The sequence below is a fragment of the Oryzias latipes genome, chromosome 18, assembly GCF_053564925.1.
Source record: "Oryzias latipes strain Hd-rR chromosome 18, Olatipes_Hd-rR_3.1".
NCBI classification, from domain to species: domain Eukaryota; kingdom Metazoa; phylum Chordata; class Actinopteri; order Beloniformes; family Adrianichthyidae; genus Oryzias; species Oryzias latipes.
Window position 1 is genome coordinate 27,673,441 of NC_136254.1, and position 24,790 is coordinate 27,698,230.

Genomic DNA, 24,790 nt, shown 5'->3' on the forward strand with positions numbered 1-24,790 from the left:
TCCCATCTTCCATGTGTGGTGTGTTTGTTTGTTTATGTGTGTGTGCGCGTGTTGGAGTATACACTATTGTAGGGGAAAGGGTGTGTGTACTAAAGGGTGCAATTAAAATTGGCGGGTAGGGCACTGAGAGGACCTCCCGTGATTGCTTACAGTGATGATCAAGCACCCTCTCACCAGTGGGTCTTTGATATTTTTCACCCAAAGAAACTTGCTTGATGCAGTACCAGTGTTAAGTGTTGACACCGCTGTGCCTGAACCGGAGCTGCATGCTGTTATAAGGTGAGGTTGTAATGGGCCTTGTTGAACTTGCGATAACAGCAGGAGTTGTGACATACAAGCAAACACTTGATTTTATGGTGTTACCTTGCCTCTGCTTTCACCGCTTATCTGCTGCTGGTGACTGTGATAAATGTGAGCCACAGATTAGGTTTGTTCAAACTCAATGGGACACAGTCCAAACTTAATAGAGGTTCAATTAATTAAAAAACGAAAAAAAAAGCCAGTCAGCCGTGGAAACACAGAGAATTTCCCCAACAGGATGATTGATGACTCATCAATAAAGAGCACGGGCTGCTACTATCAAACCGTCATTTCCAGGCCGGGCTGGTCACAAAGAGAGGAGCATGGGTCAGAGAAGGGGGGGTTCAGCTGAGTGACTGCCAGTGGCGGGCGTCCAAACAGCTCGCGCTTTTGTCTCCACCCCTGCAGAACAGTGGGGACAGGGATGGCGGGTGCTGGACTCACAGAGGGGAGTCGCCCTGCAATTGTTTATCAGCGGGTCCTCGAGGTCACTTTGCAGCCTTCAAATGACATCAGCGGATGGATTATCAACCTGATAAAGACGAGCATCTCCTGTGCCAGCTCTGTGGGGCAGGGGGTGGGACTTGATGGTGACTGAGGGTGGGTATAAATGGATGTCGGCAACCTTTCGTCATCCCACTCTGTCTTTGTCAACGAGCTCTGGAGCCATGGCCTTTAACGGAACCTGGAAAGCGGACCGCAGTGAGAACTATGATAAGTTCCTGGAGCGAATTGGTGAGCCCCTCGTTCTGTTTGGCAGTTGGCAACTTTGAGCGCAAACTGACGGCCCCCCACTGTTCCCCTTTTTTGGAAAGGTGTCAACGTCATGAAGCGCAAGCTGGCAGAGCACGACAACCTGAAGATCACCATCGAGCAGACTGGCGATAACTTCCACGTAAAGGAGTCCAGCACGTTCCGCACCAAGGAGTTCGACTTCACTCTTGGCGTAAAGTTTGACTACAGCCTGGCGGACGGCACCGAAGTCTCAGTGAGTCCCACCCACTCACTTTCCTCAAACTAGGGTTCACCTGGATGTTACAAAAGTGCATCATGGCCACCGTTTGTTTCCACCAGGGAACATGGGAGATGGAGGGTGACATGCTGAAAGGGTTATTCAACAGGAAGGACAACAACAAACTCCTGACGACCACCAGGAGCATTGTGAATGGGGAGCTGGTGCAGGTCAGTGCTTCACTCAGGGTTTCAAACCAGTCACTCAATATCAATGGATTATTGGTTATCACTAGGGCTGTTGCCTCACAGCAAAAAGGCTCTAGTTCAAATCCCAGTTTGCACGTTCTGGCAAACTGGCAACCTGTTTAGGGTGTGCCCCGCCCTTTGCCCAACAGTGGCTGGGATAGGCTCCAGCAACCCTGTGACCCAAAAGGGATCCAGTGGGTTCTGAAGATAGAAGGATGGATGGATGGATGCATGGACGGATATCAGTAAGTTTTAACTAACATCTGCCTTTTTTCCTGCAGACCTACAACTATGAGGGAGTGGATGCAAAGAGAATTTTCAAGAAGCATTAACCTGCATTTTATGAAATATTTTATTGCCTGTACCTCAAAGATTTTCTTTAAATAAAGTGTCTTAAACTTTTATATGAATTTATGTGGTGCTTTTGATGAATTACAGCAAGAAAACCTGCAGAAAAGTGATGTTCAGCTGCATAATAAAGAGAGAACCAACCAGAAAGGCTGCAATGTCTTTTTTTAATGTGCACTAAAAAGAACCCGACAGAATGATGAAGAGAAAAGGTATCAAACGTCAGATCAGATACAATTATTCCAGATTCGGTTCTGTCTCTATCTGGCCATGGCTAGAAAGAGATTTTACCTTTTCTAATACTTTTGAGCTTTAAACTATATTCTTATAAAGCAAAAACAAAAAATGAAAACATAATCCAGATAGAGAATTAATTTAAAAGTAAAAGCTTAATGTAAGATTTCAATAGTCCCACTCTGATCATCTTTTTATCTCATTTTTTTTTTTAAATCAATTTTCATCAGAGTGGGTCTTGGGGGAAACTTAAACGTTACCCAAATCTTTTTATTATTCGATTAAGAAAAAAACGTAGCAGCACAATGGGTAGAAGATCCTGGTTCAAATCCCAGCTGGGCCCTTTCTGTGTGGAGTTAGCATGTTCTCCTTGATCTTGCGTGGGTTTTTCTCTGGTTTCCTCCCAAGCAGAGTCCAAAAATTGTTTGACACTAAGTTGTTCTCTAGTAGTACATGCGATTCAGTTTATGACCCTGTGACGGTCTGGTGAACTGTCCAGGATGGCCTCGCCCTTGCTCAACAGAAACTGAGAGGCTCCAGCAATCCCATAACCCTACGCAGAAAAAAAAGCAAGAATAGAAAATGGACGAATCCGAAATTCTATTTAATATACTGTATAAAATCAAAAAACCGTAATAAACAAAAATAATCCTGTTTAGTCACAAAAAAACTTAACTTGTCGAGTGGGTTTTCAGTGTCTGACCTTATTTTTTAAAAGTGCAGACAATGACAACCAACAACAGTATCCAGAACTTTTCCAGCTCGATTTGTCATTCCTTCTACAAAATGGAGCGTGACTGTGGCGTGGTGTCACGGATCTCCTCCGCTGTCATGTGCTGATCTTCAGGAGCCCCCAGGAGGGGCAGCTTTATCACATGGCAGTCTTTTAACAGTAAACAATTACATTCATTCTGTGGTTAAAACCGAATGGCGTGATAAGAAGGGGGAAAGTTTTGAAACAATGAAGCCGCTTGGCCAGAAGAGGGCAGCCTACTCCAGCTTTTCCCTCCGAAGTTTTTATGCAACAATACAAGTCCATCCTTATATATTTGAAACCGTGATAAAAAAAATTAAAATATGGCAGAATAGCACTACATATTCAAAATTTGGGAATATGCATCTCTAAATGCACAACACGTCCAATCTTGAGACAAATGGGCTACAGCAGCAAAAGACCACACCAGGTGCCACTTCTGTCAGCTAAGAACAGGAAACTGAGGCTACAATTCACACAGGCTCATCAAAATTGGACAATAGAAGATTGGAAAATTGTTGTCTGGTCCTATGAGTCTCCATTGCTGCTTCCTCATTTGGATGGTAGGGTCAGAATTTGGCATAAACAACTTGAATGATCCATCCTGCCTTTTATCAACGGTTCAGGCTGGTGGTGTCATGGTGTGGGGGATCTTTTCTTGACACACTTTGGGCCCCCTTAGTACGAATTGAGCATAGTTACAACGCTACAGCCTACCTGAGTATTGTTGCTGAATATGTCCATTCTTTTATGACCACAGTGTACCATCTTCTGATGGCTACTTCCAGCAGAATAAAGCTCCATGTCACAGAGCTGGAATCATCTTGAACATGAAAGTGAGTTCACTGGACTCAAATGGCCTCCACAGTCACCAGATTCCAACCCAATAGATCAACTTTGGGATGTGGAGGAACTGGAGGTTGGCATCATGGATGTGCAGCCGACAAATCTGCAGTGACTGTGTGATGCTATCATTTCAATATGGACCAAAATCTCTGAAGAATGTTTCAAGGACAGTGATGAATCTATGGCACCAAGGACGAAAGCAGTTCTGAAGGGAAAAAGGGGGTCCAACCCGGTACTAGCAAGGTACACCTTTCTGAGACAAATTTATCCTAAAAAATGTAATTCTAGTCTTGATTTAGGTTGATTTAAGCCTAGAACAGAGGTGGGCACGGAGGGCCGCATTTGTCAACTAACTCCTTTCTGGCATGTTCTAATTGGCTGGACACACCTGAACCAGGTAACCAGCAATGAGCAGGGCAATGCTACCTGGAAATCATGCAGACACACCGGACCTTGAAGCCCGGCATTGCCCAACCATGGTCTAGAAATGAGGATAGTTGGACTGTTGTAGCGATTCATAATTAGACAACTTTGGGGGAGAAATTTATAAAAATAATTACTTTGAGGATATAAAAACACTTTTTTTGCTGTGCACACCTATTTTAAGACATAATATTTTCAATTAACAAACCAACTGACCTAAATATGAGTTTTTAGGCCATATTAAAGGCCAAGACATCACGACTTCCTTAAAGAAATCATCTCAAGACAAATTCTACTAGTTCCATTGACTATTTTTTTAACTTTCTTTATTTTGTATTTTTGTCTTTAAGGCAGCAGTGGACAGTGTTGCTGTAATGTCAATAAATAACCACAAAATGGCACTGTGGAGCTCAGTTTTTGCTTTAAGAAGAGGCCTTTGGTTGGTCAATGATGTCATCCTGACTAAAGCTATCATATGACACACACCCTGTTATCTCTCTCTCTCTCACACACACACACACACACACACACACTAACTGCATCCGTGCACAAAAGATTTTAACAATCGTCTCCCTGTAATCAGCAGGAATCTGCTTGAGCATGAAATTGGTGGGAAGCAGGAAAATCGTGGGAGAGTTGGGGTTTAGTGTTTTGATTGCTAAAAGGGGCTAAAGGGGGTGTGAAGGGGGTCCATCCGGTAGGGGGTGGATGTTGTGGATGAATGAAGAGGAAAGTTGTGGAATGAAGGAAGGAGCTGAAGTCACCCCGGCATGTTTCCGGGATAGAGCGACAACCTCAAAGTCACGAGTCATGGTTCTGATGGTTCCTTCTGCTTATGGGTCGATCCAGGCCTTTCACAAACACACAAGCTGTTGACTCATGACTCAAGAGTGAAGTCATTGATGAAAACTCCAACCTGAGATCATCAAGTTCTTCAGATTTGGCTCCACTCCTCAAAGGCTCCTCATTAAAAAAAAACTAGGAATTACGAAACTTCCCCCAAATATAGGTTTTGGAAGAGATTTTAGGAGGTTTTCTTTTTACTTTGCAAAAAATTGTAAATTTTTGTTGCAGATTCAGGACAATGAAGTTGTATTTTATGTTTTCTTGCTTATTTCAAAAGATCAGAGAGATCAAGATAAAATGGTTTAGGGTGTTTTGGTACATTTAGCTCTTTGCTGCATATTCCTAAATTGACTTCTCTCACTTTTTGAAAATCAGGAACAAAGGTAGCAGGTTATTCTCTTTTCTCCTGTAACTTGGTTCATTTCTGAAGCTTTTTTTCCCCTAATTTTCTTCCTTCAATCTCTCCATGGATCTCTGAGCTGATCGTAACCTAAAGGCTTAAGTGGCGTTCACACAGCCCTCAGTGACAAGTTACCAAGCAGCCACTATCAGTAAAAAGTCCATGTAAACGGCTGTAAAAACGTGCGTTAAAAATCTCAGATCAAAAGATGAAGGATGCAGAAAAAATAAAAACAAACCAAAAAAAACGTCCAACATCAATTATCGGGACGAGCAAAGACATATTATGTGTATGAGAGACAAACGATGACGAAGCACTTATCTTGGAAGAACCATGGACAGATGTGGGGTCAAGGGTCGATTGATTTCACTGGTCTGTTTGGCTGACCACACCCACAATGAAAAATGACATGACTACCCAGGCAAAATCCTCAAGCTATGTAGGACCCGCCCTCAGGAACAGGTGTTCCAGCAACTACTTCCAATGAAAAGTCTTTGTAAACACACCTAAATGCGCCGCTACACAACTTTCTTCAAGAATCCCGCGCTTAGCGTGTTCTTGAACGTGCATCCTGTGACCTGTGTGTCTGTAGCTTTAGTCACCTTCTGTTAAACGTTCCTTCGCTGTGACTGATCTGTGGGTTGCAGATTACTTTCAAAATCGTTCCTGATTCACCTCTGGCAGCTAAGGTTTGGTTTCGGTCGTTGCTGGTTCTCGTCCAGCAGTCCAGAAGAAATGATTCAGACCAATTACCGTTTGAATCATCTCCAAATCAGAGGTCCGTGTGTGCTGGAGCTCAACCAGCATTTTTCTCATGCACTCAGAGGCCATTGTTAGCTCTTGTGTAACCTGACACACAAACTCTCAGCCCAATTTGGTACAAAATCCCAGCTGTCCAAATGACAACCTTTCTGAGCCAACAATGCTTCCTCACGAATGATGCTAAACCTCAGTTTGGACAATCGTTTGAGTTGAGAACAGCAGAAGAAGCTCTAAAGTGCCAGAGCTTCACAACCATGTCTGACAGGAGGAATGCTGGGTAATAATTGATTTTTTATCTTCTTTGTCTAACAAATGTCAGTTAAAAAATTTCTAATTGACCTTGGCATATTTTGCAGAGGGCTGTACGGTGATGTAGTGGTTAGTAGTCTTGTCTCACAGCAAGAAGGTGCAGGTTTAAACCCTGCCAGGATCCTTTCTGTGTTGAGTTTGCGTGTTCTCCTCGTGCGTAAGTGGGTTTTCTTCGGCTTCCTCCCACCCTCCAAAAACATTCTTCATAGATTAACTGGTGATTTAAAATTGTCATTTAGGTGATAGGGTGTATCTGTGCCAAACCACGACCTGTGCACCTGGGCTTGGCCCAACAGTAGTCGTGATAGGTTCCAGCAACGCCATTGTCGTAAAGCGATGCGAAAGCTGTGGCTTCTTTGTGGCGTTTCAGCTCGTTTGTCTCTAAAGCTAAAATTTTTGTTGGCTTGTTTCAAAGTTTTACGTTATTTTTGGCACCCTGGTTTTTTATTTTAGATTCAAGGTTTTTTGGTTCCAGTTTTCGATTCTCAACACCTTTAACACAGAGACGCCCCGTCCAATTCTGCCATCCTGCCACGGTGCCTGCTGCCGGGTCCGCCCGGGTGATCCAAGCCTACTAAGGCAGCAGTGTTGTCCTGACGCGCAAGCTTCTCGAGCCCCGCCCACAAAGTGGGGGCCAGTGGGGGCCTTTAGAAATGTCCTGTTCCCCCATAACACAGTTTACCGCAGAGCGTGAAATGTGATCGTAACATGTTTTCATAATGGAACATCCCATCTGTTTCTAATAAAAAAAATTATTAATACACGCAACAAAGCTATCTCCTCACAAAGATTTGTGTACTCTTACTGTGTAGTTTTTGAATTATCAGTACATAAACGATATTATGAACCTATAGTTCATAATACTATGTTTATTATTACTAATAATAATTTTCAAAATAAAATAGATCGTTAAATCGATAGAAAGATAGACAAATCGATCTTTTGGAGCTCGATGCGTAAAGAGTTGAAGAGTTACCGTAGTTTGAAGAATGTTAACACTAGAGATAATAGTCCACGTCAAAAGGTTTTTAATTAAGCTATTTCCCTTTTATTTTATCTTTTTATTTTTTACAAGAAATACATGGTATTTCAAATATGACTTTTCTATTAATCCATTACCATTATGTCTTTGTGCCAAACCATAACCATTTAAAAATCAAACCAAAAAAAAAGTAGCTATTGATGCTAATTTAGCTAGCTACTATTCGCATTTAGCAAAACTCCCCGTTTTTCTTCGTTTCACCGCAAACATCAGAATTAGGAATTAGTTGTGTTATTGGAGTAATGTTCATCTGCTATTTCAGTTAATAAAAAACAATAAGCAGTTTTTTTCCTAACAAGGACAATTTCTAGCTGTATTTAGACAGAACACAATGAGGTAAAGGCAGCACAGACACCTTTTTAATGGACTTGTCACAGACAGTAACACCATTACAGAGTGTTGTTAGCTGGACCTATGGAGCTAACACCAGCACTTTTCGCCATTTTGCTACTCACCGACACCATCCGTGAACATCCAGTTACGGCATAAAGACACACCTGAGCTGACAGGAAAAAGGCGGTGTTAAAAAAAAAAAAAAAACTAAATTGGCTGTGGCCTCCGTCCCGGAGTGGCCTGCTCCCGCGCTATTCTTGTAGAGGCCAGCGAGAGGTCTCCAGCTCCCCGGGTACACGCCGACATTTTATAGGATGTTACCTTTTGACGGCCCTCGGGGGACGCGGGGGAGGATTCTGTCCTGTGACGAGTGTGACAGAGGAGCTGGAGGAAACGTAAGATGGGAACGTACCATTTTGCTGTTTTCCTGCCTCTTTTTATTTTTATTTAAATTTGTTGATGTTCTGGGCATTCTCCTTAAAGATTGCGGCTTTGGAGTAAAACATTGCATTTTATTTTCATACTTTAATATAGCAAGTTATTTTTGGAAAGATCTAAAAAAAATATATCCTGAGCATTTTTTTTTTAAGAAAAGCTTTTTACATTTTTCTACCTAGAATTTTTTTTAAATCTTGAGAATTAAGTAATACTTTAAAGTATATAATTAAAAAAAAAACTTTTGAGAAATTAATAATTTTATGTCTTTCTATAAAAAATTTGACGAAAAAAAAAACAAGTTTTGTTTTGTGAAAAGTTTAAGCACGACTGGTAAAAAATATGTTCAATTACTTGTACCTATAGTTAATTTCTTATAAACCTAATGTCGTATTTGTTTAACCCCCACCAAACAATTTTCTTTACGGCTTTTAGAGCTAATTAAATACATTTGGTTTTGTTTGTTCATTTTAGGAGCCAAAAGATTTCATATAGAAAAAGAAAAATTTACATAAAAAAAAAACAAGCACCAAATTTGACCCCATGGGCTCTCCAGGGTTAAGAAGGGAAAATAATGGCACCATGACAGCAGGGATTATGTAAATGTTTAATGGCAGAATGCCTGAAATGACAACATTTTCATAAAAATGTCTCCGTTTGATCACCTTTTTGCTCGACACCAACAAACCTCTGCAGTTCATGGAAATACAGTTTCTCCTTACAGCGGCTAAAGTACATAGATATCAACAGTACTTTATGCTTTATGAAAATGAAAACAACACACACACACACATGCAGCAAACATGCACAACACACAGCTACACACCTTTATACTCAAGATAAAAGAAAACCAGAAGAATGGAGGGTTTTGGGACGAGTTATAAATTCATTTCCAGCAAACCTTTGTACCATTTAGCCGTTTGCAGAACATGAGGGGATCAGTTTGTTGGAGGATGTTCTTCTCTGTAGTTCACAGTGAGTCACGTCTTCACAGCGCCGACATGTCGCATCCAAACTGTTCCGAGTGGACGGCGACGGACCAACCCCACAAGCTCTAGAAAAATTATCAAAGGACTATACAGTTCAACTTACAGTAATACTTACAATGAATTATACAAGGAGCCCCTTCTAATAAAATTTTTAAAGGAAAATATTTGTTCAAAACACACAAACACATCTATATAAATACTTCCCATAGTATAATAAAACTGTAAAAGTTTTTGAAACATATTAAAGGCCCACTCTGATGACATTTTTCGATGAAGGAAATTTAATCCTGAAATTGCGGTTTCGAAGTATTTATCGAAATCAGGAGCGGACGAAAAAATGGTGTTAAAAAAAATGAAAAAGATCGTATTTGTGTGACAGAAAAAACGCAGGGCGGTCTACAAGATGTCTGCTCTGCTCCATTCCGATGCATCCGCTTGTAGACGACTAGACCAGTGTTTTTCAACCTTTTTTGAGCCACGGCACACTTTAACCCTGAAAAAAATCCCGCGGCATACCAGCATCCAAAAAAATAAATAAATAAAAAAAATAAGCAAAAATTCATGGTCTGTATTGATCGACAGCCCCCCCCCGCGCAATCTCACGTGGATTTTTGTGATAATTGTGGCAGAAAAAGCAGGAAGTTGCGGCTGTTTTTTTCTAAGAGATGAACCACCAGCTAAAGACGAGCTTTAGCTGGTATTTTTGTTAGAACTGAGCGACTTTATCAGCAGGATTAAGAACAAGGAAGTGAAGACTTTAACCACTTCTGATTGGTCAGACTGACGACATGTGATTAAACCTTCAAGAATGATTGGCGGAGACAGTTAAAGGGGCGGGACTTTTTCTTACACAGTTATAGCTGCAGCTAAATCGCGGTACCGTGATTCTTATGAAAATGTCTTTAATAGAATTAAATAAACACAAAGAAAAAGTACTTTTAAGATCTTTTATATTCCTAACTACTCAGTGTTTTATCAGGGCCTGTTTGGATGAGCAAAGAGCTGATTTCCTGGAGATGGAAAATGTTTTTAGATCAGTGAATGAGGGCAATTTCTCCACGGCGCACTTGACCATCTCCCGCGGTACACTAGTGTGCCGCGGCACACTGGTTGAAAAACACTGGACTAGACCCACGTTCGTCTTTGTTTTCCTGGTCTGAGCTGGATAGCTCAAATATTTGGTCACCATTTTTGTAGCACCGGTAATGTCGGAGGTGTGAGGGGGCTGTAAGTTAGCAGGAGAGTGTGTGAACAGAGAGCTCTCAGCAAAGGGGAGGACAAGGGGGGGCGTGGTCTCTCTGTACCAACAGTTCTGCCCACAACTGACCAACGACTGTATGGAAAGGTGCACCTAAAAGCCCCAACTACCGCGGCTAACATGTAGCCGTGTCCGACGGTTTTTATGTTTATTTTATAGGTGTTACTAACAAGGTTGAACGTTAGCATTTATTTAATCGGAATCTGCCAGAGGTTGGGAATTACAGATGTTGTGGATACACGAATGTGGCTAACACTTCTAATGTGGCTAACGTGTAGCATGTTTCAGACAAGAGTTACTGTGTCATATCTCTGACTATTGCCTCGGTTAAAGCACCTTATAGATGAACACTAGACCATCAACAATGCGTCTTATAATCCGGCCTACCCAGTACTGTTGAAACTATGGTCCTGCTGCTCTGCAGAAACTATGTCCTAGAAAACGACACAGGGTTTTGGGATTTGGGCTAAAAATAATCCAAATGAAAGGACCACTTTTAAAATAGATCCAACGATGATCGGTGTGGGACTTTAACTGCTGTACTGGACTCAACCAAAGATGCTCTTGCAGCATTTCAGTTTGATTGTCACATCCCAGTGACATGTGGTGAGGAAACGTTTGAGCAGATGATAAGAAAATGTTAATTTTGGCATCAAGATATCAAAGAAACAGAATCCTTCCATGATATGTCATTATTGCAAACTTGAAAAGACGTCAAGTTACAAAAAGTGTTGTTTTTTTTTTGGATTCAAATGACTAATATGCAAATCCATTACCTTAATGAAAGCAGGTTGGATGATGTTGGCCTTTTAAAAATAGACAAAAGAGATGCAGAGCAACCCTTTGGAGTGACACCAAAAAGGAACATGCAGTAAAAATAATGTCACTTCATAAGGAATCAGAGCCAGGACTACAAAGCAGTCAGAAATTGAATTATTCCACGAGTCTCTAAAACTCTCCAGTGTAAAACAAACACAAAAAAAGCCTTTGGTCTTTTGTTTCTCGATGCTGTGCTGCAGTCCTGCCACAAAATGAAAGTTGCTAATTATAGCAGGGTTCGGTTTGCTTGGTACGCGCGTCTCAGGGGGTCCGTCCGCCGTTGCAGGGCGATGCGACGGCTTCTCCCTGTCAGAGCTTCTCAACACATCCGGTTGGACCTCCAGAACAAACTACGCAAATCTGGCCATGTCCGGCTGATCAAACCGCGTAAAAACGATGCCACCCGGAGGCCGAAAAAAGAAAAGAAAAAAACGCCAAAGGACAACTGCATGGCAGGGTGACTCATCGATAAGAATAAAAATAAACTACAAAAAACTAGGGAATTGAAGTCCGGTACACACTTTAACACAACATAAACCAATCAAAACGTTTCAACATTGTCTTGATTACAAAAATACCTTTATGAATTTCTTTAAAATATCTAAAAATGTACAGCATTGTTCGTTTTTTTCGCTTTTTCTTTGCAAAGTCATGCTTTAACATGTACTTATTAATCATAATAACCTTAATATGAATGATATACAGAATATTATTGATCATATAATTCCTTTAAGAGGCAGCGCTTGGGTCATGCATCCTATGGTGGCAAATTAGGGGTGTGGCCAAAGCGCTGCCTGTAGATTCTGGGTATGTAACAGTTAAAAAAAAAGAAAGGGGGGGGGGGGGGGGGTCGATGTGTGATGGAGGCTAGAGTCTTGCTTGTACCGGGGCACTTGTGGGTGCTGCTGTCTGCAAAAGAAGAAGTTAAAAAAAAAAGGCAGGTGGTTAGTTGCCATGGTAACTCAGCCAGAACCATTTAAGCTGACGTAAACACAGAGGAGCTGTTGCAGGTTCCTCTAACCCCCAAAAAACGAGTTTAATGACAACAGAAAATATGTAAACCTTCACCTGTTGGCTGTGAAAAATGTACCTTAAAGTCCCACTCCAATCATCTTTTGATCTATAGTGAAAGCGGTTTTTGAAATCTAAAAACCTGTGTCGTCTTCTAGAACATAGTTTCTGCAGGGCAGCAGGAGTTCATAGGAATTTCCCATCGAGTTGTACGTGGGATTGTTCTGGCAGAGCAACCCTGCCCCCCCGCCCCCTTTCCCTTTATGTGTGAATGGTTCTCCAGCTAGCTTAAAATGCTACAGCAGATGCTACTCCCACAATGCTAACAATCGACATTGTTGGTAACTTACAAATATATATATATATCAGGTCGAGCTAAAGGTTAGCATATTCACGGTAACACCTAAGCATTGTGACAGAATGCCGTGTACCTCTCAAAACAAAACAGAGTTGATCTATATAGAAGACGCACTGGACTATGAGGCGGCGGGTCACTTTTAAAAAAAAAAAATTAAGGTTTCTAAGTGCGCCTTATAGTGCAAAAAATACAGTGGTTCTTTGGAAATTTGCCTCCCGAGTTGTTACCCATCTGTGGTCACAAGCTCTCCAGCTAGCTTACTGCCCCTCACACCGCCAACCTAACATTAGCTGTGCAACAATCCAGGCATCCAGCATTGAGCCAGATTCCTGCTCGGATGAGGAAAACGAAGTTGACACTATTTGTTTGCAAGTGGATGCATCAGAATGGAGTGGAACATGGAACTCGTGGCCCACCCACTATAGTTTCTTCATCACAAATACAATCTTTATCCAACTGCATTTTTAAGCTGCTCCTGATTCCCATGGATATGAATAAAGAAATACTCAGAAATGCAATTTTAAGCATATTTAACTTTATATACATCCTCCATCAACAGAAAAATGCCCTGAGAACATGTTAAAAACACCATTTTTATCTGAGTGGGTTTTTGATTCCACACTGAATTTGTTTGTTTTTAACGTGAGCTGGAACCCTCCTACCCCCACCCCACCCCCCACCGTGCTCAGGTGAGAGCTCACACTCTGTCAGGATGGCTCGCTAGATGTTTCCTGCAAACGTCCCTGGAAGTGTGAGACTTCTTCCTCTCTTTTTCACACTTTTTTTGACGTAAATTCACTTTTACGTTTGGGCGCTACGTAGCCACAGGGCTCGGGGCTGTGTCTTTGTTTGGGGGTGGGGGGGCTGGTGAGATGTACACCTTTCACCCTGTTCCTGTTGGGATCAACGGATTGAACTCACCGACGATTGCGCTGCTGTGGGAGCGGGAGTCGCTTGTTCCTCCTGATTTTCTATTTTTTTTTTAAATCAGGACAAGAGGCAATCAGCAACGCCGTCACAGCCGACCACGGCCACCATCACACATCAGGAACCTGATGAGACAAAAGAATCGATTCAGACTTCATGAAACCACAAAGCTTCAAATATACCGTTTTCTGTTATTGAAGAGCAAAAAATAAAAGTCCCAAATTTAGAGCATCATCACTACAGGCGGCGCATGGAGCAGAAATGGCGTCACTATAACGTCTTTCACTCAATGTCAATCGTGTCATGGTAGCCAATGGGCTCAGAGCCCCGCCCCACCTAAAAATGAGCTCAACACCAAAAATAAATAAATCCAGAAACAAACTCAATTGAGGACTGAAAGTGAAGAGGATAAGAATCCACAAAAAAAAAAAAAAATTAAGATTTTCCCTGTTTTTTTTTACACATTTGGTGACAGTTTTAAGGCCTGTTCACACCGGGACGAATTTCGCCGGCGATTTTCGGCGACGTTTAACGCCTCGTGACTAAACAAAGGGCACCAATGAGAGTGTGCACACCGAGGCGAAAAAACGCCACGCGTCACAGCGTCAAAAAAAAAAAAACGCCTCGGGTTCATTTTTTTTTTTTGACGCCTCGCGTCGAAATCTATTCGACCAATGAGAATGGCGCTTTTGCTCACGTGTCTGGAGCTTCTGAAGTTACAGTAAAACACCACTTGGGGGCGCTCAAACACAAAACTGCCTTGCTGAGCACACATACCATCGAAGAAGATAGATACCGAGTAGCGTCTACACTGCCGCGAAGAAATAATGACGGACATTCTAAAATATCCCCGAACAAAGCACCAGTTGGAGCTACTGGTGCTGGAAATATTCATGTTTTCTTTGTATTATTCTGACAAGCGCGTAAATACTTGCTCTCTTCTTCTGAGTGAAAAGCGACTTTTAGAAGCGTAAAGTTGCGCAGCGCAACCTTGTGTACAGGAGTATTTCTGTTTACATTAAGCGCCATCTAATGTCAGGAAATGAAATTGCATGTTCGCTCGGCTCATCGTCAGCGAAAATCGCCTGGGTGAGAACACAAAAAACGTGGCGAAAAACGCTGGCGAATAACGCCTGGCGAATAACGCCTGGCGAATAACGCCTGGCGAATAACGCCTGGCGAATATTCGTCCCGGTGTGTACGGGCCTTTAGGGTTTATAATTTTATATTCATTCCAGTTTTTAGCATTTCTTCAAATCTTATTATTTTTTTCAATGAGCCAGAATTAGCCCAGCGGCGATTTTTTCATCTGTTGTCCCAGGACAGATGTCAAAATTCGTCTTCCTAAAAAGTAAAAAAATTAATAAAAATGAACTGATGCTTTATCAGAATCAGCGGATTTACGCTATTATTTAGACCAGGGGTGTCAAACTCATTTTCACAGAGGGCCACATCAGCATAGTGGCTGTCCTGAAAGGGCCAGATATAACTTAAACATGTAACCAAATAACGAAAAATAAACGTAACTACTCCTTAATGTTAAATAACTCATTATTTAGTTATTATGAAGTGACAATTCCAGTTGCTTGGAAAACAAGTTTGCTTGTTACTTTACCATTAATCCTTTTACATTTGATTCTGTCAGGTTAGGTTACAAGGACAGTGTTTAAGTCCTAATGTATAGTTGACCAATCCCATATTTCAAGTAGGATTCTCCCTAAATATGAATAAATATACACCAATTTTTATTTTTACTTTAAGAAATTAAAAACTTGTAGGCTCTCGCGGGCCACAGAAAAGGACATGGAGGGCCACATTTGGCCCCCGGGCCTTGACTTTGACACATGTGATTTAGACACCACACTTCTGTAAAGTTGATGCTTTTCTCCACTTCAGAATCTGCTGGAACACCCGACTCATTTTTCTAACATGATTTGAACTTTTATAGTCTAAACACGAGAGAAAAGTGTAAAAATGTTAATGTCGGCCTGAAAAAAGTGTAACCAAATAAAGTTGGATACTTTTTCGTCAGATTTTGTCCATTGCGGGTTATTTTTAGAACCCAGCTCCTGCGATGAATGAGGAAACACTGTGTAAACAAAACAGTAGCATCCTAATACTTCATCCTAATTTGAGCCAACATTCCTACAGCAACTACGTCTTAGCCCAGATTTATAGTCTTTAATAATCAGACAGGATTTTTGTTATTATGTCTCCAGGTCAAGTTTGAAAATTACATAAGGAATGTCAAGAGTGTTTCTCAAAAACTCCTCCAGGTTTTGCAAACATTCCTACTTGGAAACGAAAAGCAAAACATTTCCTGGAAGATGTGAACTTATGTTGATGGGTAACAGCCTTCGCCTCCCATCTAAAATGATTTATTTGGCTGTTGTTTAGTTAACTTAAGGAGTCGCAAACTGAGCGGGACCCTCTTCTGCCGAACAACCGCATCTCCCATGGGCGCAGACGCCGTCCCAAAACCGGCGGACCGAAGGGAAAAGGTCAAACCTCCAACCCCCTCGCCAGATGTATCTCCAAAAATAGACCTGGGACTGGTGACTCGAGCTCAGGTTGAGGGCTGGGGGGTCTTCGGAACAATAAACATTAAGAAAAAATCTATAAAAAGGAATACAGACAGACTGTAGGAAGGAAAGAAGAGTGCCCCTCCCCCCTCTTAAGGGGAAAAGTAGATTTTTTTTTTTTCAGGGGTGCTCATTGACCTAGCGGATGCCCCATTGCGCGTTCAAGCAGGCGTGAGGGAATCGATGCCGCACAGCCGCTCGGCTAAACTGATGCGACGCATGCTTCCACATCGCCGTTTGTTCTGGCTGAGACGCCCAGGTTACAGATGCGGTTGATCATTGAACACGTCGGGGCGGATCAGGAGCGACTTTACTGATTCCCGCCTTAATGTGTTACCTCCAGTAACTGGAGGCGGGGCGCGCGACGCCGCGAAGACACACAAGACGTGCTTTAGGATGCTTTTACCCAGGAAATACTCCTGCTTGATCCCACTAGTTGATAAAAACATTGGGTCGTTTTTAATTCCTTTTCTAGTAGTTTCACCTTTAAATTGTTTGGTTTTTAAAGGTTTTTAGATACAAAGACAAAGAAAACTTTTATATGATTTAAAACTACTTAAATCTGCGGAACCAGTTTGATTTATATAACTAAGAAATGCACGAAAAAGGCAAAAAAACCCAGTATTATTTGTACATTCTTCTAAAAATGGGCCTTTCTAAGGATTCACAAAATAAACCCAAAATTAATGTTTACTGAGAAAAAACATATATATATATATATATATTATAGGGCAGAAACTAAGTAAGTTCTTTGAGACGGACGGTTGCTCAGCAGGTAAGAAGGAATCTACCTGTGCTGCACGGCCATGAAAGCGATCCCTTTCATGTGGGAAAAGCCTTTATGGCTCTGTTCCTAGCAGGGCAGCTTCGGCGGCTGCACCTGGGTGGTGGTGATGGAGGCAGCTGCATCTCGCTCCAATGTCACACATGTCCATCAGTAGGGGGTCTCCCTCTCCCTTATTAGCAGGGACCCCAACTGGGCGTCGGCCCTCCTTCAGTGGGAATTTGTCCAACATCAGACAGGAGGGTTTTGTCGGTCTATTGGGCCAAAAATCTCCATGGGGGGGGGGACTTCGAGCCAAATGTCAAAAACTCAAACTTCAGTTCTCTGGAGGTTAAACACGACACTATAGGACTGGGGGGCGGGGTGCACACCCAACACCCCACCCCTGCCGCACTAGGCCTTCTCAGATGGAAAATCCGTATTACCTTTCCGTGCGGTTCACTGGGCATAAAAGTCCACCATTAGGCTGTCTGTGCATCTACAGTGGCTCTGATTTCGAGCACAAATGTCAGATAATATTAAGCGTGCCAACACTCAGAGGAATGAGAGGTGAAACTTTCCAGAATAAGATACAAGAACTTTAGGTCTTAAAGGAAAGTGAGTGCTTTGTAGAGGAAAGTCAGTAACGTCAGTAAAGTCTTAGTCACATGTGGGTTTTTGGGTTGACCGGGAGGGTCATAGAGAGGAGTGGCCGCATCTTAAAGGATGCGCTGGTGTGTCTTAGCCCTATACCACAGTCTAGTCATTAGTAAGATGCAAGAACAGACGTGATACGTGATACACCCACACAAATTACCCTCTGACTGTCTAATTTTCTACATTCTACACTCACTTGGAACAGCACCAACAGCTTCTGTTTGAACAACACACCTGTGTCTCACCTACTCCCCTCTTACAGGTTGGATAAGTGTTCGCTACGACCTGTCGCCCGCAGCGTGCTTGTAGAAAAAAAAAAAATGTGCATGAACATTTTTGCCCTGAGGGTTCACCGAGCGGTCTACGACCTTGATATTTTTACCGCTTTGCCAATTTTCTCCCCGCAGACAACCCAAATGCAAGAACGGTTAAGTGAGCCACACACGGAGGCTGCAGACTGTTTACATTTTACTTATTTTTTTTTTTATGTCTATTTTTTTGCACTTTGTTTTAGGAAAAGATCTACCAAGCTCGACTCTTCTGCTTTGATTAGAGGCTTTCACAAGAGATAATACATAGACTTGATCCAGTCTACCGACCTGTCAGGAAATGTCACAAAGATAGAAAGGGTGATTATTTGTTTAGCCCTATGTATAATTCCTATAACTACATCTATCATTATTTTTTAAATAAACAGTTGTTTTTGCTGCAAGTAGCCTAATTTTTGTTTTCTTTATAAGTCTACTTCCTTCTACACAAACACTTATTTTAAATTATTTTACAAGTTTTTAATTAGAAGTTGGATTCTACTTCCATTTTAACATCAGTAATGTAGCATTTAGGCATTTATCGAATTCTAATGATATCAAGTGTTGCATATAGGCGCAGAGCTGCTTTTTTCCACGTCGGAATCAGCCGATTTTCGCAGAATGCACTGGCATTACGTTAATTGCATAATCGGTTGAACAGTTCTATGGACTTATCTTGTACTTTCTTGACTTTTAAGGAGTGTCCGTATCTTAACACTGACAACAAATCTTCATATACTATTCTCTTCAAAGATCCAAGTGGTTGAAATTTTTTTTATTTTAAACTATGAGGACTGTTTTTACCAGTTTGATGGGCAGATAAAAGTCTAGATAGATCTCTAGTTGTTACTGATGCCCTGAACTATCAAGCTGAAGCGAGACTTTAGGATTTGCTCGACCACTTTTGTGTCGTTCAGACAAAAGCGCGTTAGCCGCTGCTAGCGGTTTTGTGGCCGTGTCCATGCCAGCGCTCAGAAAATCTTTCTACCTTGTTTGCTCTATTTTTTATCTCAATGCTGCACATCTAAAATACGTCAGTGTTTAATGTTATAAAAGCACTGTTCCATTTTTATGATCTGACCTCTGATTTAAGGCGGGACCAGGGTTCAGGAGAGCTTTTGCAGCTGCCGACTGAAGCGGATCGTCTAATAAAAAAGGTCCTTAAAGGGAATTTAGGTGATGTTTGTTTGCTTTGGTGAAGCACATTCTCAAACAAATTGACTTTTGGATAATTTTCCGTCACCTGTGATGGACCAACCATTACTCAAAGACCAAACATATAAGTGAGAAAACTCGCGTTTTAGTGGTCAGACTGCAAATTTTAGAACTTTAAAAAATATATATATGGTAAATGGTAAATGGCGTATACTTATATAGCGCTTTCTACCTTCTTTCAAAGGCCCAAAGCGCTTTACAGTCACAGTCCCATTCACCCATGCACATTCACATTCACACACACACACACACACACTGATGGCGGCTCCGCTGCCGAACACTGGCGCCAACCTCCCACCAGAGGCAAGGCGGGGTTCAGTGTCTTGCCCAAGGACACTTCGACACATGGGCGTGCAAGGCGGGAATCGAACCTGGAATCTTACGATCATGGGTCGACCGCCCTACCGCTGCACCACAGCCGCCCCTATATATATTTGATTTGAACATTTTATTTGCATTTAGCTTGTTTCATTTGATGTCTTCACACTTTATTCTGATGATAGGCCACTTTTTCCAGCTCTCTTTTTGGGCACAACTTAACTTAAAAAGGCTTTTGGTTCAACGAAAGCTAGCCAAGATCTTTTTTTAGGTGGATATCAAAACGCGCTGATTTGAGAGCAGCATAAAAAAAATACAGAAAAATCCTCTGCAGACCTGATTTATTTCAAATGTTATTTAAAACTATGTGGATTTTGAAGATGCTAGCTTTAAAAGAGCTAAACATGAGTGGGTAAGTCCAAGCTAACGACCACAAAGCTCCCCAGTCTCCAACTGTCGAAACACTGTTTTACATTTCCAGCGATTCACATCCAAACTAAACCTTTCTGCGTTTTTCGCAAGCAATTTGTTTGGCCAACAGTTTTACAGAAATGGGTACCACAACAATGATACTAACACCTGTGACTTGTTAGCTTTACGAAAGCGCGAGGGACACACAAATAAAAGATTTGTTTGCAAAGCTGCAAAGGCGTGAGCTCAACTCAGGCTTTAAAGGGAAAGAAACAGTGAAAATAACATTTTAGACGATTTGACAGCAGTGGAAAGTTGGGTTAAGTCGGCGTAAACCTTCCAGTGAAATAGCAGTTCTGCTCTAGTAAAGTAATTCCAGAGTGAACACGAATTCCACAGAGAAGCTCTTTGGGAGGTCTTTAGTTTTCCGAGGAAAAAGCAAAGGGGTCCTACAGCTTATTTAAATGGGATTTGTCACTTCAGAATGATGATCCCCCCCCATGTCGTTAGCATCAAGTGTATGCATTTTTCCAACAGTTTTATGACACAACAATACCTCTAAATTATACTAAATTGGTTTGTTTTTCGGTGAAAGCGTCAATGGGAAGCCTTTATTTTGAAAAGCCCAATTCTGAAGATTGCAGTCTGGTTTTTATAATGGTGACAGCCGTCTGACCGAATGTCTTCACTGCAACCCTCTTCCCAAAGCAAGCCGGATGTCGGGAAATTGTTGTTTTATTGCGAGGTCAATATCCACAGGGGCAGCCTGACCAGCAAAATAACTTCCTCCCATGTTTGATAGGGGCAATTATTTCCTCTAAACCCCTCCCCGTTTTAACTCACTTCCTTCTTTACCCCCCAGACGGAGGTTAAATCCCTAAAAAGTCACTCCAACCCCCCGCCCCCCCCCCCCCCCCACACACACACACACACTCTCCTTCCCTTTATAAACACGATAACCTAAGCAAAGATGCGGCATCAGGGAGCGCTCAGGACTCGCACCAATCAACAGCTTGATGAATTTAAGATTTCCAGGGTCTCCCCACCTCCCGTTGACTCCCTCAAGAGCTCGGGGAACGTGTCTCTTCCTGTCCTGAGACGGTGGAGGGAGGGTGACAGTGGAGCTGGCGTCACATGCACACACAGTCAGCCAACACACAAACAACACACAAACACAGGCTAGCGGGGGATTTGTTCTGCTTTTGTTTTTCTGCAGAAGCACAACAGCGTTCGGAGAGGCTAACGCATGAACTTAGAAGCCAAGCGCCCTTGTCGGAAAATAGAAGTCTCCCAATGATTGTTTTTTTTTTTTTTAATAACGACGCGTTTCCCCGCAGCCCCCAGGTATCTCGGCCCTTTGAGTGCGCTCCCCACATTTACAGCCTTTTTCATAACATCTTCTCTCCAGTCTCTTTTTTTTTTTTTATAATTCTCCAATGTGTGCTTTGAAGAAATAGTGGAAAACAGAGTTTTTCTAAATTAGAAAGTGTATTTTATCCTGACAGGCTTTGGAAAACACGACAGACGCCTTCAAATATCTGCAATAATCAGTGTTTATTAAAGCCATTGGAGGACTGCGAGCACAAATTCCCCTTTTATGCAAGCAATCATCTGTGTGAGCAATTGTTTTCTTTGGCATAATAACCTAGAAAGATAGTTTGCACTGGATTATAATGTATTTTTTCCTCCTAAAACCACAAATAAATAAGAAAATCCCTAACCTTTCCTTTAAGCTAATTTATCTCCAAACTTCTTTAAACCACTCTCCTTTCAAATAGCAGCTAACTGTTGCCGTGAAACATCCGCGACACTGTAAACAAGAAGCAGAGGAATGTTCCTGTTTTAGTAACTGAAGTTGGAAATAACAATTACAATTTAGTAATGGCGTACGGTAAAATGAAACTTTCCCAGTTGAGCTTCCCCTCAGACGCATTAAGCGTTTGTAATTCAAACACATTTAGTGGTTGAAGAGCTGCCTTCAGGGGATCCGTCTGCCAATGTGGGGGTCTCGTCGAAAGAATGTACAAAACAAAACACTTCCAAGCCTCGCTTTTTAACTTGACAGTTGAGGAGAACATTTCTGGTCATCCAGCTGTTTATTTTCCCGACCTATTTGTAGACGTTGTTGGGTCGCAGCAGAAACAATTTAGCCTTCCTGTCTGGAAGCCTCTCCCATACTAGCAAGGAGATAAAATCCACTCCAGGGAATTCTCAGTCCAACCTAAAACCAAAAACAAAATGCCTTGTAGACCTTTCAATTTAACCCTTGTGCTATCCTAGACACTTTAACATTGGGAGTTGGGTCAACTAGACCCACTAAACAGTGCTCTGAACCTTTTTTCTTCAATGATTTGTGATCTTCACTGGTGTCCATGGATTACATGAAATCTTTCCACCTTTATCCACCTTTGTCATGGTAGGAAGAACACGTCAATGTAAGGGTTAAAATCTCACAGAGCATCTTCATCCATCCTCCAAACAATTTGTGGGTCACATGGTTTCTGGAGCCTTTCTCAGTTACTATTGAGCGAAGGCAGTATACAACCATCGCCTGCTTATGGGAACTAGACTGAGTGACCCCTCCCCCCTGGTGTTCCAAACAGGAAGTACCCACTGGTTCCAAGAAGCCAAAATCCCAAATGGTACACCGGCCAATTAGATGCCTCAATAAAAGTAGGCGGTCTCACGTGGAATGTTGAAATCCTCTGAGCCCTCTTTCAAGATGTAGGGGTTCGGCCTTCCAACAAGATCCCTCCTGACTGCCAAGAGTGGTTGTCATAGAAACGTCGACTCAGACTGACCCTGACCAATCACTGCTAACTGACAATGTCTGGCTCAGACAAGGCAAAAAATAAAAAAGCCAACTGAATTGAAATATTTCGTTGGAGCCAGATGTAAACCCTTTTCTACAGATGAGGTCACACTCACTCGGTCCGGTTCTTATATCCAGCCAATGGTCGACCCGGGAACGGGTCACCAGTTCATGCAGGGCCACATGCTAACAACAACACCAATGAACCTGTGCAGCTTGCTTCCTGGGGCAGGAAGACGGTACCCAGAGAAAAACCCACACATGCATGAGGAGAACGGGCCCAGCCGGGATTCGTCCCCACCGTGAGGCGAGTGTGCTTACTACTACGCCACCACGCAGGTAGTAATTATCCAAGAACATTCTGTAGAAATGGTCTGTTTTCCTTTTCTTTTCTCTTTTTTTTAATAACAAAACAGTGCCTACACTTGGTTTGGTTGAGGAGTAAATGTGGAAAAATCTTTACTGATTTGCTTTAGGAAGTGGACACACATACGTGTGTTTAACAGCTTTTCTTTTGTTTGTTTTTTTGAGATTTTCTTAAAGCAAATTGAATAAATTTGACCCCAATATTGTTACCGTGATAATAAAGGAAAAGAGAATAACAATTATTCAAGCAATGTTTACTAATCCTCAGTATCTTGATGCTCATTTACCATTATAACAGTATTGAAATTAAAGGGTCAAAAAGTAGAGTCTAAAGGTCCAAACTTTCAACATAAAACAAGAAAACATATTTTCTGTAAAAATGAACTGAACAAGGTTAAGAGAAAAAGAACTAGGAAAAAAAAACTTGATGATAAATATCTGTCCCGCTAACATGCGAGAGCGGGACAGAAGATCCACACCAGAGGAATGTTACGGATATCTCTGTGTCTGTTTAAAACCAAGTGTCATAACATTTACGAAAGCAGCTTCAGACGGCATCGGCGTCCTCTCCTTCTACGCGGTAAGGCGAAGAGGCTGCTTTATGTCCGAGTGAGCGGGTGTCGGTACTCACACGTACTTCAGCAGAACTGCCTGGACTTCCATCCCTGAGGAGTTCCATCTGCAGGCGGCAGCCAACGAATCTAGACACACATATGCTCACATGAACAGGACTTCCAAGGGGAGTTCAGAGGGAAATTATCGACAGTGAATGCAACACTGTGGTTACTACAACCACAACCATTTATGTTATGAGGTGTCATTTAATGCCAACAGTCTCTTACTTTAGTAGTTTAATCCAGAAATAAATGTGTAAAAAAGAGTTTAGTTATGCATCAGATTAGCATAAAGCCCAGGAGACGATATTCCTTTACAAACTATGGCGTTGTACAGTATAACAGTGTTTCACAAAATTTTGAATCAAACTCTTAAAGTAAATGTTAGAATCCAGGGCCATAAATGCGACAAAAATGCTTTTATGTGGAATATTTCAATGTTTTTCACCTAACTGTACATGTACGTGTGTGTTTGTTTTAAATAGAGGTCTGTGGACAGGCGCAGTGATTATGATCAAGCCGTGGAATTGGACAAGGAGCCGATGTAAACACCTGCCGCCTCTGGCTCCAGTCCATCTTTCCTGTGACTGTACCAGTATTGTAAATGGTAAATGCTAAATGGCTTATACTTATATAGCGCTTTTCTACCTTCTTCAAGGCCCAAAGCGCTTTACAGTCACAGACCCATTCTCCCAGCCACACACACATTCACACACTGGCGGTGGCTCCGCTGCCGAACACTGGCGCCAACCTCCCACCAGAGGCAAGGTGGGATTCAGTGTCTTGCCCAAGGACACTCCGACTCATGGGCGTGCAAGGCGGGAATCGAACCTGCAGTCTTACAATCATGGGTCGACCGCCCTACCACTGCACCACTTTTATAAAAACTTGTTGCTTGTGAGACTTCAAGCTGTAAAATTGAATCGGTTAGTTCAAAAGGGGCCCAAGTCCAAGAGGTTTGTTTGTCCAGGAAATGATTTTAATTGGATAGCTTAAAGAGAGGCTACACCAAATGATTAATACTTTATCCAGATTTAGTACCACTTCATAGCTTACAAATGCTATAATATGAAGCACCTCACTTTTATAATTTCAGAGGACTAGCAAACTAAAGTCTCTGGACTTGGGCCCTTCTTGAATTAAACAGGGG

General features: G+C 42.0%; 2 protein-coding genes across 3 annotated transcripts in view; one reads left to right on the top strand and one right to left on the bottom strand.

Moving 5' to 3' along the window:
• The first annotated feature begins 676 nt into the window (after positions 1–676).
• On the top strand, positions 677–1,904 carry LOC101164843 (fatty acid-binding protein, intestinal). Its single transcript, XM_004079662.5, has 4 exons — positions 677–1,035; positions 1,116–1,288; positions 1,375–1,482; positions 1,782–1,904. The coding sequence occupies exons 1-4, from the start codon at positions 888–890 to the stop codon at positions 1,830–1,832; spliced, it is 480 nt and encodes a 159-aa protein (XP_004079710.3). The 5' UTR covers positions 677–887; the 3' UTR covers positions 1,833–1,904.
• Positions 1,905–8,825: 6,921 nt separating this feature from the next.
• LOC101164593 (RNA binding protein, mRNA processing factor) overlaps positions 8,826–24,790 on the bottom strand; it is a 51,944-nt gene continuing 35,979 nt past the window's right edge. The window contains exons 7-9 of one of the 2 annotated variants that reach the window (XM_078936192.1): positions 23,664–23,727; positions 13,589–13,719; positions 8,826–12,207 (exon numbers count right to left, since the gene is read on the bottom strand). In XM_078936192.1, the coding sequence (XP_078792318.1) occupies positions 23,665–23,727 (63 nt within the window). In that variant the 3' untranslated portion in view covers positions 8,826–12,207; positions 13,589–13,719; position 23,664. Of the gene's footprint in view, positions 12,208–13,588; positions 13,720–23,657; positions 23,728–24,790 lie in introns of both variants that reach the window. The other variant, XM_078936191.1, reaches the window with a different exon arrangement.

Bases quoted from the DNA above. Each gene is read 5' to 3' on its own strand.
- LOC101164843 (XM_004079662.5), top strand. From the start codon at position 888: ATGGTGACTGAGGGTGGGTATAAATGGATGTCGGCAACCTTTCGTCAT. The intron at 1,036-1,115 runs GTGAGCCCCTCG...TTTTTTGGAAAG, and splicing joins TAAGTTCCTGGAGCGAATTG to GTGTCAACGTCATGAAGCGC. The intron at 1,483-1,781 runs GTCAGTGCTTCA...TTTTTCCTGCAG, and splicing joins TGAATGGGGAGCTGGTGCAG to ACCTACAACTATGAGGGAGT.